Raw genomic sequence first — 15705 nt, forward strand, 5'->3', positions numbered from 1 at the left:
CCAACTACTTATTTTCAGAAACCCACAGGTGAGGAAGAAGACACAGCCAAAAAAAGCCCCTGCAAACCAACAGAACACACCCTGCAAAAAGCCTCATCACAACTACAGGAAGATTAAAGCTGTTGACTTAAGATATATGGGAAATGTGCAGTACTTCCTCAGGACAACTGCAGCAGTCGAATAGCTGCTGGAGAATGAAACAGGCCGGTAAATATTCACTTTCCAGAAAGGAAGCAAAAACTCATCCCAATAGGAAAAGCTATGATTAACCTTGATCTACAGTGAGTATTTAATGTAAAGACTCACTGAAAAAGTATTTGTGTCCCAAACTTGAACTGTGATTTCCCTAGACTGAACTCAAGCTTTGCCACAAGTTCTTGCTTTGGCATTTGGCTAGGAAATGGAACACAAGGTGCTGTAACTGATTCCAGCATCCGCTCCAGGAACCTGTTTTGAAGGAAGAGTTATCAGCAATAATTGCTGAACTTGTACTGAAAATGGACTTTACTTTGGAAACAAAACAAGCCCTTTCAGCATTGGAAGCTCAGTCAGCTTCAATGCAAATCAAACAACAAGAGAAGTCCGATATGTGAGAAGAAACAAGGACTAACTCCTTCCATGTTTAGAAAGCTTTACATGAGAAAACTTGCCTCACAATAAACTGCATTCTTCAAAGCTTTCAGATGAAAGTGATCTATTACAGAAAATAATTCCACAGTGAATCATTCTGACTTTTGTTCAAAATGCCCTAGCATTTAGCATAGCTAAATCAAGAATTATTTAAACAAAACACTAATTTGAACTTCTTTTTATTCTGGAGAGCTAAGTAATATGACTTATAGGAGTCTCAGTAAAAACAAACCAAACAAAAAACCCCCAAAACCAATCACTAATACATTAATCAAAAGAAAAACTGATCACTCCCTTTAAATCACTAAGAAAAAAAAAAATCACTGCAACAAGTTAGCCTCATACAAATAGGAATTTTATTTACAATTTTCCAAATTCTCAGTCAAATACAACTTCTCAGTTAAATGTGTAGCATTTCTCCTTTAAAACAAATTAAACATTGTGTTCTTTTTACATCTGCAGTATGGAGTCCATAGGTACATGCTATTCGGGGCATCTAATGGAACAAATTTAGGTCGCTCTGTGTGTTTAACACCAAAGGTATTCTGTGAAGAGTCTTTCTTCAAAATATATCTGCCTTGGGGACAAACATTTCCATAACCACTTTCTAATGACAATTAGTTAGGAAGGTTTAAAAACCCAGTATTTTATACCAGGACATACTGTTCACATGTATTTCAGGGTGCGTTACCATGTTCGTATTGCAAAGTTGCCTGCTCTATAAGCAATGCCACTGAAATCAGACTAAAGATTACCCACAGATTTAGATATTATTCAATGTGAATAAAAATGGCCATTGATGACTTTTACTTGAGTATGTGTAATTATGGGCCAATCTGTACCTGATCTGGTACCAGTGTGATGTGATTTGTTCTGAAACTTGAAACCACATGGGTCATTATACTAAAATCTTTTACAACTGTATTGCACATAAGGTTCCTCAAAAGCACAAATCTACATAACTGTGTCCTGAACTCAGAATTTACCTGCTAATTCTCATGAATAAAATCAACCAGATGGTAAAATTGTTTGTTTTTCTCATCCCAGTGTCTGTGAATGAAGAGAAGAGGGAGAAGATATATAAACTTTGGAATCCATTCAATTATTTGTTTCTTCTGCATGTGATTTGTACTTCAGAGATGAGGATTTTAAAAAAATAAAATAAAAAGCCAGACAGACCTTGAATTTATCTTTAAAAGTACCTCCAAAACATAACAAAAATTCAATTTAATTTTGATACATATTAAAACATTTTAGTCAGTTCTGCCTGACAGCATAACACGACAGAAATGCACAAGACTTTAAACATGCTTTAAAATGACATTCAACAAAGTATTTAAAATTTAATAAATAGCATACAATCACACACAAATACATTTCATACTGGATCTTTAAGCCTACTAAAAACAGACTGGCAAAGAATAAATAAAACAGTAGTTGACATTTTTGTTTTTAAAATGTGTAGGATTCTTGTCACACTAGTAGCCACATATTAACCTGTTTATCACAAAATTGGAAGTTATGAGTTTTTTTTTCCCACTGATCTGTTTTGCTCCAACATGTAATATCATTAAAAAATACACTAAAAGGGACTTTTTTAAAAAAAAAAATCCAACAAAACAACCAGTCTGCAACCAAGTAAACCAGTTTTTAAATACAACGAATAAATAGGGAATTAGTAAAGCAAATTCAATTGCAACAAAAATGCAACACCCCAAGAAAAGAGCCATGGAAATATATAGCATTTGCAATATTAGACAATAATAGTACTTAAAGTGATAGTGCTTGTGCACTAAGCTCATTAGAGACCTTAATATGATTTTAGTGCAAATCCCTTGAGTCCAAACAAGCTTTATACCCTACAGTATTAGGGAAAGATCTATTACCAGTTGGAACTTACTCTGTAGTGTATTTGTACATATTGGATTATTTAAAGAACACATATTGTAATATCTTCGGCCCTTTTTTACTTCAAATTGAAAAGACTAATGACTGGGGATTTTACATACTGTTTGGCTGTACCATATTAGATTGCGGTTTAGGAAAGTCAGTGCTATAAAAGCTTTTGCCATCAGTTTACCTATTATATCTATAATTCAATAAATCATTGCATTTTGTACTTGTGAAAGAAAAAGAATGCTCCTGGAGAAAGGTTCTCCTCCCTTTAAATAAGTTCACATTATGATGAAATTCAAGAATATTTAGACAAAGTGTTGTATAAACTCAAAGAAAAGTACATATTTTACATTAACAATCCTTACCAGTATTTAGTATATTGTTACAAGTATGTTGGCAATAATACAACAGAGTCAATTCCTAAAGGAAAACAATTCTGTACAAATTCACCTGTTAATATGGGGTTAAACAGGCAGCCAGTAACTCCTGAGCAGCCATGTTTCTGGTTTGAACTACAGTACCAGGATAAACTAAATGTGGAAACTAACTGGGATAACTTCAGTTTAAATCAGATTATACTGGATACACACATCGTGCATTAAGAGCTATTAAAATGTTCACTCTAATAGTTCCGTAACGCCATCCAGTATAAGAAATGTTTAATCAACCACACAGGCTAAAATAGTTTTAACATAACGTTGTCCTGGGTTTTTAAAACTAAAAACTAGTTTCGACTGTGAAGTACAAAACAATGACAGATATTGCTCCAACTTGTACACAATCTTTCCTAAACAATCCGTACCTAGCAGAGTAATAATGCCTCATCATCACTAGTTTCATTTTTCACTGTTGCTTCTAAGCAAGTGTCGGGTATCTGGGCAGTGTGTACGATGCCACAGCTCTCACAAGGGCCATCTCGACTGCATGACCTTACACCGTGATGTGTTGCACTGTAAGGCTGTCTAAGCCCTGGTCCTTGATCTGAGCTGAGATCAAGTAGAGGTCTTGAACAGTCATTCATGTCAAAGTCTGATGCTACATCAGAGACTGGAATTAACATTTCAACATCATCATCCTCTTCTCTTCCACTTACCCCATTATCAAGCTGTCTCAAAGGACTTTGGTTCTGATTCACTGAGCTTGATCTCCCTAAAGTAAAGCGTACCCAGCGTAAGCCTTGAGTCATACGACTTAGAGCACTAGTGAGCTGGTGACGTGCAGGACTCGTGCTTGGGGGCTCTACACTCGTCACTTCTCTTCCACTATCCATGTTACTGCTACTGCTGCTCTGAGCAGAGGAACTCCCACATGCTCCAACTGTTGCTTCGACTGCTGTTGCAGGTGGGACTTTCTGAGGCAAGGTGGCAGCAACACCACCAACTGCTCCTGCTGTGTCTCTTCTTTCATTTTCTGTGTCTGTATCATCAGATTCGACTGAAAACAGACTTCTGTGAGTATTACTTCTTTCAGCTTCTCTACTAGTACTTTGGCTGGCAACATCATCTCCATCCGCTGAGACCAATGCCAATGATCCAGAATGACGTGACCTTGCAAAATTAAAAATTCTATTCCAAATGTTACTTGATCTGCCAGCAATAGGAAGTCTGATTGAGGTAAATCCAAGCTGAGATCGTACTGCCAGTCTCAGGTTTTCCAGAACTGAAGCCTAAATGAGAAGACAAGCAACAATCAAGCGTTGGCAGTATGTTAGCATTGTTCTAACAAAAGAACGAAAACTGTTGTGCAAAATGGCATATAACTACAAAATTAAATGTAGAGTCTTAAATATTAAAAAATGTTGCATTTTTAATATTAAGGATCTGGTGTATGTGGCAACAGACTATTTTAAAAACAAAGCAGGCATGAAAAAAGTCTAGATTCTCTTAAGGAAAAGAGACATTATGAAGAGGAAAATTAAGCAGAAATACACATGGAAGAAAAAGGGAATAAAAGAGCCATGAAGTATATGAGGTACATTTCTGCCCATATCAAGGACCTCTAAAAATAAAGACAAAATGAAAGCCAAGGCACTATAACCTGGATATGGAACACTGATTACAGAAAAGTACATCCACTGACCAAGTGCAGACCCAGTACAGTAGGTATGCAAGATGTTACAAACAATCTTAACAACAAGATAAAGTAGTCACTGTGGATTTTAGAGTACAGGTGCCCTTTGACTTGGGGGTCCCTTACTCAAACTCACAGAAAACAGTGCCTCAGCTAAGTAGGTCAACTCTCAAATACTAGGGTAGACTATATGCCAGATGCCCACGATTCTGAAAATATTCACTGATGTGTTTAATTACAGGATAAAGTCCATATTTGCATCTTTTAAGGAAGATTATGGCAAAAATATAGACTATTCGTCAGAATAGCCCTTTTTCCCCCCAATTAAACACATACTATATATACATATATTTCACTTTGTGTACCAACAATGAACTTCGGTGTTCTCGTGTTGCCACCTGCAGCTCCCTTCTACAACCCTTCAGCTGCCACAGCGCATACACAGCACAGCCTCCAAACAAAACTTCATGCACAACCTACCTCTTCCCTTCCAATAGTTCACAGAATGATATTCAGCTCTGAAGGCATGCATCAGTTTTAGGCAGAAAGCGTTACATACAAGTCAGAACCACCACGATTCCTTTAGCTTGAGACCACTAACTTTGAGGAAACCTCAACTAGGTATCTTCAGTCCTACACAGATTTGCCATCTTAAGATGTATATTGCTCAAAACAAAGCAAGCTGAGCACGTCCTGACTTAATACTGGCTCCCTCCCCCCACACTTAACCATACTAAAAATTTAATTTGAGCTTTATAATTTATAGAATTCAATTTACATTGCCTCTAAGGCTTTTGCTCTTACTGATGTTCTCCCGTCCGAAAAACAAATTTTTTTAAACAGTGCAACCACATTGATTAGATAACAGTGACATTTTTTATTATGGAAGCATCAATGCTCTAGAATAACTTTTTAATTATTTTTTGAAGGTGATGGCCTGCTCTTTACTATTCCATATTTTTATGCTAGTTAATTTCCCAGTATAGTGACTTAAGTTTTCAAGGCCTCAAGTCTTATCTGAAATATTGGTCTTCATAACGGGAGTTCACTAACACCCTTTTACTGTTCACAACTATCGTACATGCATCAGTATTTTTACTGAGTGTGAAATCATGGTTATATAGAAAGACTATGAAGCAACTACATTCTGTTACGTGTCATTACAAAAATAGGCACTTTCAGTAAGTCTTTCAAATTCCATTATATTTTAGTTCTGAAAATAATTTAAAATATATCCAAAGCAACAGTGGTTAGTTCAATTTAAGTAAAACTAAAGATCAAATAAAATTTCAGTAACTGCACAGCTTTTTAAAAGCTCCAGTACCAACCTGCAGCTACTACATGTCTGGTTTTTCCAGAATTGTCCTCTTTATCAGGAGATTTCATTTTAGTAAGAACCAAGACCTTTAGGCCACCTTTGTGGGGTTTCATGATGAAAAACAGCTCTGGTCAAGCCAAGTTTGTCTGAAAATCATAACGGTTCCTAAACATGTTCACGTGCACAAAACCCGAAGTGTCCCATACAGGGCAGGGATATGCAGGAAACATTGTTTTGTTCCAAGTTACTTGTACTAGAGGACTTACACATCTGGGTGTGACAACTGCACTGTTTTAATGGACTTTCTTGAGCTAACCCTACCTCAAGAGGCTTGTGAGCATAGCTGCATCACAAACTGTTGAAGCTTAATTTCGGAAAAAAGAGGACAGCAAGCCAAATTTGTAAAAGTACCGAATTGTTTTTAAAAAGGAACATACTGGTCTTTATTATAACCACGATAACCCATCCAACAAGAATGAGGGAGTCTACTGTGTTCATTGTAGGCATTCATTAATAAGCTTATTGATAAGTTTAGTGCCAATTTAGCTACTGAAAAGTCTTCGCAATGTCTTCTTTCTGATACGCTTTCAAAGACTCTCATGCAAATTGCAACTGATATTCCTCTTTCCTCTGCAGGATCCTTTGTGACAGATCTCGGCTGCTGCTTGTGAACATGCATGCATGAAAGTAAGGGAAATCTATGGCCAAGTTTAATGAAATCCATTCTGTTCAAAATAAAAAAACAAACAAAACAATTCCCCTTCTTATGGCTTTGTAACTATTTTTTTATATGCTCAGCAATATTATCTAACAGTAAATTTTTTTTATTAAGCTGCAACACATAACACAAGTTAACGCCAACTCTAATACAGCACCACAGCAGGATTCTTCCACTGAGACTTTTCCTCTATTTCACAAAATAGCATTACAACTGAAAGCCCATTTTCTCTGAATGAAAAAGTTGTTTTGACAGAAGTTCATTCATCAGCCAAGTAAGAACTGTGCTAATGACCCATCTGAGAATCAAGATGGCTAGACACTTAACTGCCATTTACTAGCTTTTACTTTGTTACTCATTCCTGTTGATTTTAAATGATATTACAGCCTAGCTTTTGCCCTCATCTTTTCTATGCATAGTGGGCATGATCATACCTAAACACATATACACAGGGGATATGAACTACCATTTTGCATTAGAAGCCTCAATTCTTCTTTCCCAAATTTTGAAGTGCTACCTTGCAGTCTTAACTTATATAACATCAACACAGAACACGCAATAGATTGGTAGATCTAGTTTTTATGCAAGAAGGGTTCTATAGTGTGCATTACTGGCACTCATTATCAAGAAAAAAAGCCTGCAAAGAAAACTGTGTTGCCACTGTATTGTGATTTTGTCCAATGGCTAATCCTTAGGTATGTATTGGCCTGGAAGGAAGAAAAGGAAATTCTATAGAACAAAAAAATGCAGATGAAAGTTAAAATATATTTATTTCAGTCTCCTTAAAATTTAAGTGGTCTGCCTGCTACTTAGGAATCTTACCTGATTTGGTGAACAAACAGGAAAATCTTCAACTGGTGGAATTAAGCCCTGGGCAATTAACTGTCCATAGGATGGAGGAGCTTCTCTTCTTAACAGTTCAGCCTCAACCCTTGACAAATGAGTTTCAAATGATCTTTCAAAGAGAAAAGAAATTTCATAATACATAAGACTATGGTGTGTATATATATAAAAGTAAATCTTCATCAGACTGTTGTAATCTGAAATAAATTTCAGCAGATGAAGTTTTACTAATTTAGCTGAAATTTAATTGACAAAAAATATAACTAAGTCCTTACAGTCATTCCTATGGGTCTGTCCAGCTGAGACAAGAATAATAAAACCAATGCAACAATAAATTCAACAACGACAAAATAAAAATAAAACCAAACCACCCACCCCAAAGCCCAAACAAACAAAAACAAACCAACCCCACAAAAAAACCCATGGGCTAAATATAAAAGGCACCATGAGAGATGCTATATTATTTTACAAAAGTTAAAAAATGTGTAATCCTGGTATGAGGTAGTCTACAATAAAAGAAATATGCTGTTAAATACAGAATTGAGATATTTAATTGCAGAAATGCAACTTTTCCACACTTTCATTTTGGTAACAACATCTGAAAGCTTAACTCTCAATAATTAAGTGATCAGAATACTTCTGTTCCCTTTTATTCACTGAAAGGGTGGTCAGTCACTGGAACAGGCCCCCCCCAGGAATGCGGTCATGGCACCAAGCCTCTCAGAGTTCAAGTGGCATCTGGACGATGCTCTTGGCCATTCAGTTTAGTTTTAGGTAGCCCTGCAAGGAGCAGGGAGCTAGACTTGGTGATCCTTATGAGTCCCTTCCAACTTCAGATAGATATTCTATGATTCTTTAACTAATCTCTTTTTACTGTTAAAGAAGAAGAGGGAACAATGCCTTAGAAATCACATGCAAAAATAACTGTATGTCAGTAAAAATGTTTCAAGTATAACAATAAAAGATATGAAAATATTTTAAAAATTTAAGTTCTTGAGGCCACCTGTTCCACTTACCTTCGCTCAAACATCCTGAGTGAGTACAATTTACAAGTACATCCCAGTGCAATGACAAGCAGCAATCCGCAGATAAGACTCCCAATGACAGCTGCAGTTATTACTCTAGTGGGCACAATGACTGGGCAATTCTCTTCATCACTGCCATCACCACAGTCATCTTGAGAATCACAAACCCAGCTCTCAAACACACACCGGTTATTTTTACAATGAAAATTTCCTGGCTGACAGAAAAAGCAATTTTTTTCATCTGAACCATTAGGACAATGATTCTGGTAGTTGCAGCGATCTGAACGAGGGTAGCAAACACCATTTCGAGAGCAGGGGAACTCATCTCTTTGGCACATGGTGCAGTTGGTTTCATCCCTTCCATTTGGACAGTGCCAGTAGCCATCGCAGCGTTGCTGCTCTGTGTAGCAACCCCAATTTCCACCGCATGGAATTTCCCACGGCAAACAGAAGCCATCTACTTGATAGGTGGCATTGAATCCTCTTGCAGCATTCACTTTGTCAGCACAAAAATGCACTCTTATCTGTCCTGAGGAGGAAACAACTGTGAGGGGAGCATGAGAGTCAAATGCTGTTAGTACCCGCAACAGCCTCCGTGGATTCTCCTCTAATCCATCATATATTTTGACATAGTCTCCATAACCTGTACCATCAAGTTTAAAATCAGTGAAACGCAAAATTACTTTGCGATGGTCACCAGTGTCTATCAGCCAGGTACAGTTGCTTCCAGGTGGATAGAAGTCAGGATAGTTGGGAGAACTAAAAGTACCATAAAAGTATTTTAACCACTGCCCACATGTTGGCACATCACAGTCTATTTCGTCTCCTAAGTCAAGACAATCAATGTTACCGTCACATTTTAAAGACTCTGGAAGGCAAGTGTAAAGCTTGGTGAAGCGAGAAAGACACTGGAACTGATTGCAGGCACAAGGTTGAAAGGAAGAAGCTGTTGGAAGATTAGCTTTGGCACAGATTTCTTCATCAGAGTTGTCTCCACATTCATCCATATTATTACATTTCCAACTTTCTGGAATACACTTCCCATTTGCACAATGAAACTGGTCACAATCACAATTTGGTTCATCAGATTTTCCTGAGAGAAAAGAAATTATAAAAATATATTTTTAGAATTTAGCACTTCATGGTTTGTGTTGCATATTTATTTGCCGCTTTCACTCAAATAACTTTAATCCAAGCAATAAAACAATGCTCATTTACAGTGGTTTAAAAATCTGGCTTCTGAGGTGCTAAAGTAAGTAAAAAAAATACTGTCTCTCTCCTCTATATCATTCAATATACAGAAACATTTTGTCCTGCAATACCAGTTACCTCCTCAAGTTTTCTCTTGTAAAGCAGTCAGACCTGTTTTTGTAGGTTCCTACTTTGTACCAAAGGATCTACGGCAAGAGAGAGGCTGACAGTTGAAGATTACCTATTACTACCAACTGAAGAGAGAAACCTCTCCCCTCACCTCTTCCTACTGTTTGCTCCTGCCTCTCCTCCAGCAAGTAAGAGGGGAGTGCAGCAAATGCAGAAACACGTACTTAAAACATACAAATTATGCTTTAAAAGTTGAGGATCCAAGTAGTGGTCCAGAAAACATGGAAGTGTGGGGATTTTTGGTTGGGTATTTCTGTGGGTTTTTTTTTTTGTGTGTGTGTGTGTTTTTGGTTGTCTTTAATTCTGAAAAAAAGGTTGAGACACCCTTTTATTCAAGGAAATATGGTCTACAGGCTACTACCACACTTGTAACATCAAGAACATTTTTTTGAGGGATTCATTTATTAAAGTTCCAACCATATTAAACACTGAAGCATACCTGGGAAGCAAGCTATTTCAGCTCTATAACGACTTAACTGAGTCAAATACTGCTGTATCATTTAAAAATCACCACAATTTCTAAAATTGGCTATAAAACAAACTACTGTGGTCAATCCTCAAAAAAAAAAATTCAAAAAAATATGCAATTCAAATGTTCCTACACAGCAGTAATTCAGGAACTACACTAAACAAATATACTAAATCCAAATAACACTACACTTAGGATTTTAAAAAAGAAACAGGAAAGACAGCATGATGAACTTACTGAAATACAGACTTTCCCAGAAGAAGCACGCTCTGTCTTGCTTTACAACAGAACAATTCAGATTGGAAGGGATCTCTGGAGGTCACCTAATCAAATCATCTGCTCAAAGCAAGGCTAACTGAAGTTTGATTGGGTTGTTCAGGGCCTTGTCCAATCAAGTATTTTCAAAGTTCCGGCTTAACCACACAAAGTGATAGAAGTCCTCATATCTAGCCTGCATTTCCCTTGCTGCAAATAATCTACTGTGATACGTCAAGTCATATCACAACTCTGTTCACTTTTTTGCTATTTTAGTATCTTATAAAGCATTAAAAATAAATACTCTACCTTGAAATAACTTTCTTTAAATGTATCATCAGCGTTTTAAAAATTTCACAAATGCTAAGGTTTTTTAAAAAAAAAAATGAAGGAAAAATGAAACCAACAAGAGTGATAAATGTTATAAGCACTCCTCAGGAGTGCTTAAGTCAACAAATTTGCTGGCAGAGTAAAAGGAAAGCAAAATGTTATGTGCTGCCAGTGATTAAGTTTTAGAAAATGTTTATTTCACTAAGAAAACAAAAAAAGAATGGATCTCATATGATACAACCTTGTTCTGTTACATATTTTATATATATGCATTTTTATATATATTATACACTCACACACATATACATTGTTCATAATGTTAGTATGGCAAATACTTAGTATGAACCTTGGCCTTGACTTTGAAACTTGTAAAAGTGAACTACTAGACTTTTTCTCCCTAAATCGAATGACTGTGCCCCATATGTGGTGGCCAATATAGTAGAATATGCCTAAGAGGAGACACTGAACTCGCTTAAGTACTGATTATACTCTAGCTCAATGCTTTTACCTTGCAGAACCTGGAAAAAGGTTGAGTAGAAAGCTATAACACGGAGCTGAAAAAATTAATGACAATATTGTAGTTACAAAATAGGATATGATTTCAACCTAAGCTCTTCCTTCTGAAGGCTTTTAAGAAAAGAGCTGCTTACTTGATCCTGATTTAGCATTTTTGATCACAGATCCTGAAGTCATTACATCAGGGAAGTTTACATATGAATCAAAAATTAGAGTAATAAAATAGTAAGAGATGTACAAAATAAGACTATCCTCAGAAGCTGTACCATGAAAGACTTCAGGATAGTACAAGATAATTTGCAGAACCCATGTGCAGTTGCAGCCAAAGGACTAACACAATCCTTCCATGCATTTACAGTGAACATAAACCTCTGTACTTTTGTTAACTCTATTTTCCACTCTATATCGCCATTAGTAAACTCCATTCATCCCGTTTCGATACCCGTAATTAAAGAGGTTGATAAATTAAAAGGAGTGGGACAAAGACAGAGGAAAGAAAGACAAGTGACAAAATCTACCGTCTAGTCAATCACCCTTCCTAACTGTAATGCTTTTGTCATTGTTGTTTTGTTTGCTTGAAGTGAAATATGAATATTTACCTGGAAGGTATTTATTACTTTAAACAAGAATTAATTAAAAAATTCACATGGCCTATCTTCCACATCAGATTTTAAACATGGGTCTCCCTAATGGTCCCTTTTACACCTGTAATCTATATTGTTTCTATCATTCCAGCACAAGTAGGTCTAACTTGGATCCATGTAACTGACATATTGCTATTTTTCCCCTTTTCTAAGATCACATGCAACCTTTGAGAGTAGCCTTAGTAACACTGAATTAAATAGTCTATTGAGGAGTTAAACTGAGCACCACTGCATGATGCTAAGGAGAAGAAATCAAAAACATAATGGCACATTTGACTGTATAGCAAAAATGTTGTTAGTATTTCAGGGATCTCCTTTTCACACTGGAAAGCAGAAACAATCAAATGATTATTAAAACAGATTTGTCAACTCTTCTATACACACGTCCATTTACAACATTAGAAGAACACTCTGTCACTGAAACACTTCACTTCCATCTCAACCATTAAATACTTCATAAGTATCATATCAAGCATACAGACCAAGCTCAAAACAAAGTTTCAGCACTGTTCATTTAAAAAAAAAACACCACACACCAAAACCACAACCAAAAACCAATGAACAACCCTCCCCCACCCTAAATAATTTTTTTTTAAAGACATTTAAAAACATTGGATTAAAGTCTTAAGTACTTTGTGATACTTGAGTACCAGTGCATGATGCTAACAAGAAGAAATCACGTAGCAGTAAAAATCACGTTTTGTTGAAAATCTTACAGCTTCTTCCAAAAGGGGTTACACACTGAAATGTTTCAAGATCAGAGGAAAGGATAGGAAAGGATTTTTAGAAAAATCTCTAATGGAGCCTGTGATTTGCCTCCTCTGCCCGTTCCACACACTTATCCAAAAAAGCCCTACCTTCTCAAAGCCCCTCAGGCAGGAATGCTGCCCTCCCTCCATGCCTGTGAGGGGAGGGAGATAAGCAGGGCAGAAGCCAATGCCTCACACAGGATAACAGCATGTGCATGGGCAGTTAGCAGAAACAGTAGTGGAGGATGACTGATTAGACAGTGGCGCTTTTTTCCCCCCAGTCATGTTTTTTGGTGAGACAGTAAGCAAAACCCAGGCAGAACACTGCCCTGAAGCTGAGCCAGCATCAAATGCAGGGCTGCATTACTTCTCCCAAGGCTTGCTAAGCTGCAAGGAGCTGAAGTGTAGAGGGAACTTTTTTGTAGGCTTGAAAACATGCACTAGAAAGGGATAAGCCTGCCTGGAAACTTCAGGTTTGTGAAGGAATGACAGGGTGGAGGAAGCCATTAGGTTTTTTCTTTCTTTCTAGAATGCAGAACACAGAACAGTGGCAAACAGGGCTTAGGCTAGAGGACATCAGGGCTCATTTTACTGAATCTTGGTGGAATAGTTTTGAAGATGGGTGGCAGTGGATAGGTATAAGAGAGTATGAATTGTTTTATGGAGGAGGGGAGTTAAAAGCGCACAGAGATTTGGAGCAGATCAGAGAGTAGAGTATAGGCATACAGTGAGGAAGCAAGAGAACACAGAACTATTATGAAAACGAAGAGGAATCTAATTGAGTATTTTTTATGATCAAGACATAGAAAATCATGATCATGCTATTATTTGAAATCCTAATATCACTTAAGGCCAGAAAAAAGTTTGGAGCTAGTCTTTACCCATGACTGTCTACCTCCTCTCTCTTGGCAACAGCTGCTAGAGCAAGAATTGCCCACAAAACAGCCTCAAACTATTATTACTGGTAAATAGGTTATATTGCATACTTGAATTATCCAAGAAAAATTTTGCATGTACAAAACTATGTCTATTCTTGGCTAAAGTAATTTATCATTTTAATAGGTTTTTAAATTGTGCGTTTTTTTTTAAAAAGGAGTGTTCTTTTTGAAGAAAAACACTTCTGGAGACGGGAAAAAATGATGCAAATGTAAAGAAAATCCTACCGTTTGTTCCTTCTCTTGCCCTATTTATGTTACTTAGAAGTCTAGCCAGCTAATTCAGCAACTAATTTTATTCTGACAAAAAAATTCACATCTTAAGCTATGTTAAAAAGCCTCCCAACTTGCCTAGTATTAGTAGTGAACCTCCCCCCGCCAAATAATTCACTGTGCTTATTTCTGTGAACACTAATTCTCGCTTTGAATAGTCAAGTGGTGCATAGGATCAAAATAATCTATACAATGTATACCTTCAGTAAGCCTTAAATCAACTACAGGAAATGCATATACTGTACTTTGTTAGAAGGAAGTGGTCCTTGAAACAGAAAAAAAAAAAAAAAACAAACGATAAAACTGAACTAGGTATAATTTGACACATACCAGCAAAGTAGGCTAATCTGAAGCCTTTTCTGGAGATGCTGTCATCTGAATGAAATCTGATCCAAACATGATCCTGTGAAGAGATGTATGGTGAAGGAATGGAGGAACCACATGCTCTATAGCCTTCAATATTCTTGTAGCTTCCAATTGTTAACCAATCTGAGCTGCATCGTCGTGATCCCTGAACATCAAAATCTTGAAAGCTGTGGGGGGGGGGGGGGGTGGGAGGGGGAAGGGGAAGAGAGAGAAAGAGGTCAGAAGTGCTACTGAACTGGATATTACACAACCAAGCTGATGAACTGCTATACATAAAAATGGAAATTATCTGTAAGTTCTGGTCTGAAATAGAAAGAGTGGCTTCTCTACCCATGTAAGAATATGATTTCACATTGTAGTGATGATACTTTTATTACGACAGAATTCATTCTGTTAACCAAAATATTGCACGCACTACCTAATGAAGCTCAGTTTTGCTATAAAAAAACACATTAAGCCTTCATTCTAAAAAAAAAAAGGTCTGTTAATGAAATTGTCTTTATTAGTCTCATTTAAAGACTTTCATATACTAGTGGTGGTTTTATTTAACCCCAATTTCATCAGAACTTTAGCTAATGCTATACTTATCTGAAATCATAGTTTTGAACAATTTAGCTGTATAGTATTAGCTAAGATTTGCTCCCAGTTGCACTACTCGGTTAGCCAATGGGTACGTCATGGAATGCCATGGTATGGCTACAGCTGTATCAAGACATGCTGCCATGGTAATGAAGTGTAAAGCAGAGACAGTCTGGCCAAAACAGGTCAGTACAGGCAACACAGCAGTAAACCAGAAACGAAATGTGAACTGTATGCTAGGTAGATGAGTGGAAGGAAAAACAATGTGAGAGGGGAGAAAAAAAGTTTTATGAAAAATAAACTGTATTAAAAAGTTTAGAAAGCATTCTAGCAGATGAACAGCTCTACCTACTTTGCATTTATGCCAGTTTAATATTTAGTAGAAAGACTGTTTAAATTAAAAACCAGTACTTCAAAAGAGTAACTGATGTCAAAGCAAATACTTCATATTGAACAGATGCTTCTTAGGTCAGCAGGTGTGTACTGGAAGTAAATCTGTAGCTAATGCCGTTTCATTTCAGCCTGCGAAGCAGTAAGAATTTGTATCTTGATACTAAAACAAGCCTAGATTTCCCTTGTGCCAGTAATGGGAAATGATCTCACAAGAACTTGAACCCACAATACTACTTTTTCACATTACTGCTTTGGAAAAGTTATGAGATATGTGAAACTGCGAGGAGCTCCCTGCCCCAAAAGTCAGCTTCTCCAA

The 15705-nt window shown here is 36.8% G+C and overlaps 1 protein-coding gene across 2 annotated transcripts in view; it reads right to left on the bottom strand.

Annotated features, from left to right (window-relative positions):
* Nucleotides 1-963: 963 nt before the first annotated feature.
* The window catches only part of LRP12 (LDL receptor related protein 12), a 54954-nt gene continuing 40212 nt past the window's right edge, over nucleotides 964-15705 (bottom strand). Inside the window, exons 4-8 of one of the 2 annotated variants that reach the window (XM_075085591.1) lie at nucleotides 14382-14584; nucleotides 8492-9593; nucleotides 7455-7587; nucleotides 3620-4192; nucleotides 964-1680 (exon numbers count right to left, since the gene is read on the bottom strand). In XM_075085591.1, the coding sequence (XP_074941692.1) occupies nucleotides 1669-1680; nucleotides 3620-4192; nucleotides 7455-7587; nucleotides 8492-9593; nucleotides 14382-14584 (2023 nt within the window). In that variant the 3' untranslated portion in view covers nucleotides 964-1668. Of the gene's footprint in view, nucleotides 4193-7454; nucleotides 7588-8491; nucleotides 9594-14381; nucleotides 14585-15705 lie in introns of both variants that reach the window. The other variant, XM_075085590.1, reaches the window with a different exon arrangement.

The sequence above is a fragment of the Phalacrocorax aristotelis genome, chromosome 2 (assembly GCF_949628215.1).
Source record: "Phalacrocorax aristotelis chromosome 2, bGulAri2.1, whole genome shotgun sequence".
NCBI classification, from domain to species: domain Eukaryota; kingdom Metazoa; phylum Chordata; class Aves; order Suliformes; family Phalacrocoracidae; genus Phalacrocorax; species Phalacrocorax aristotelis.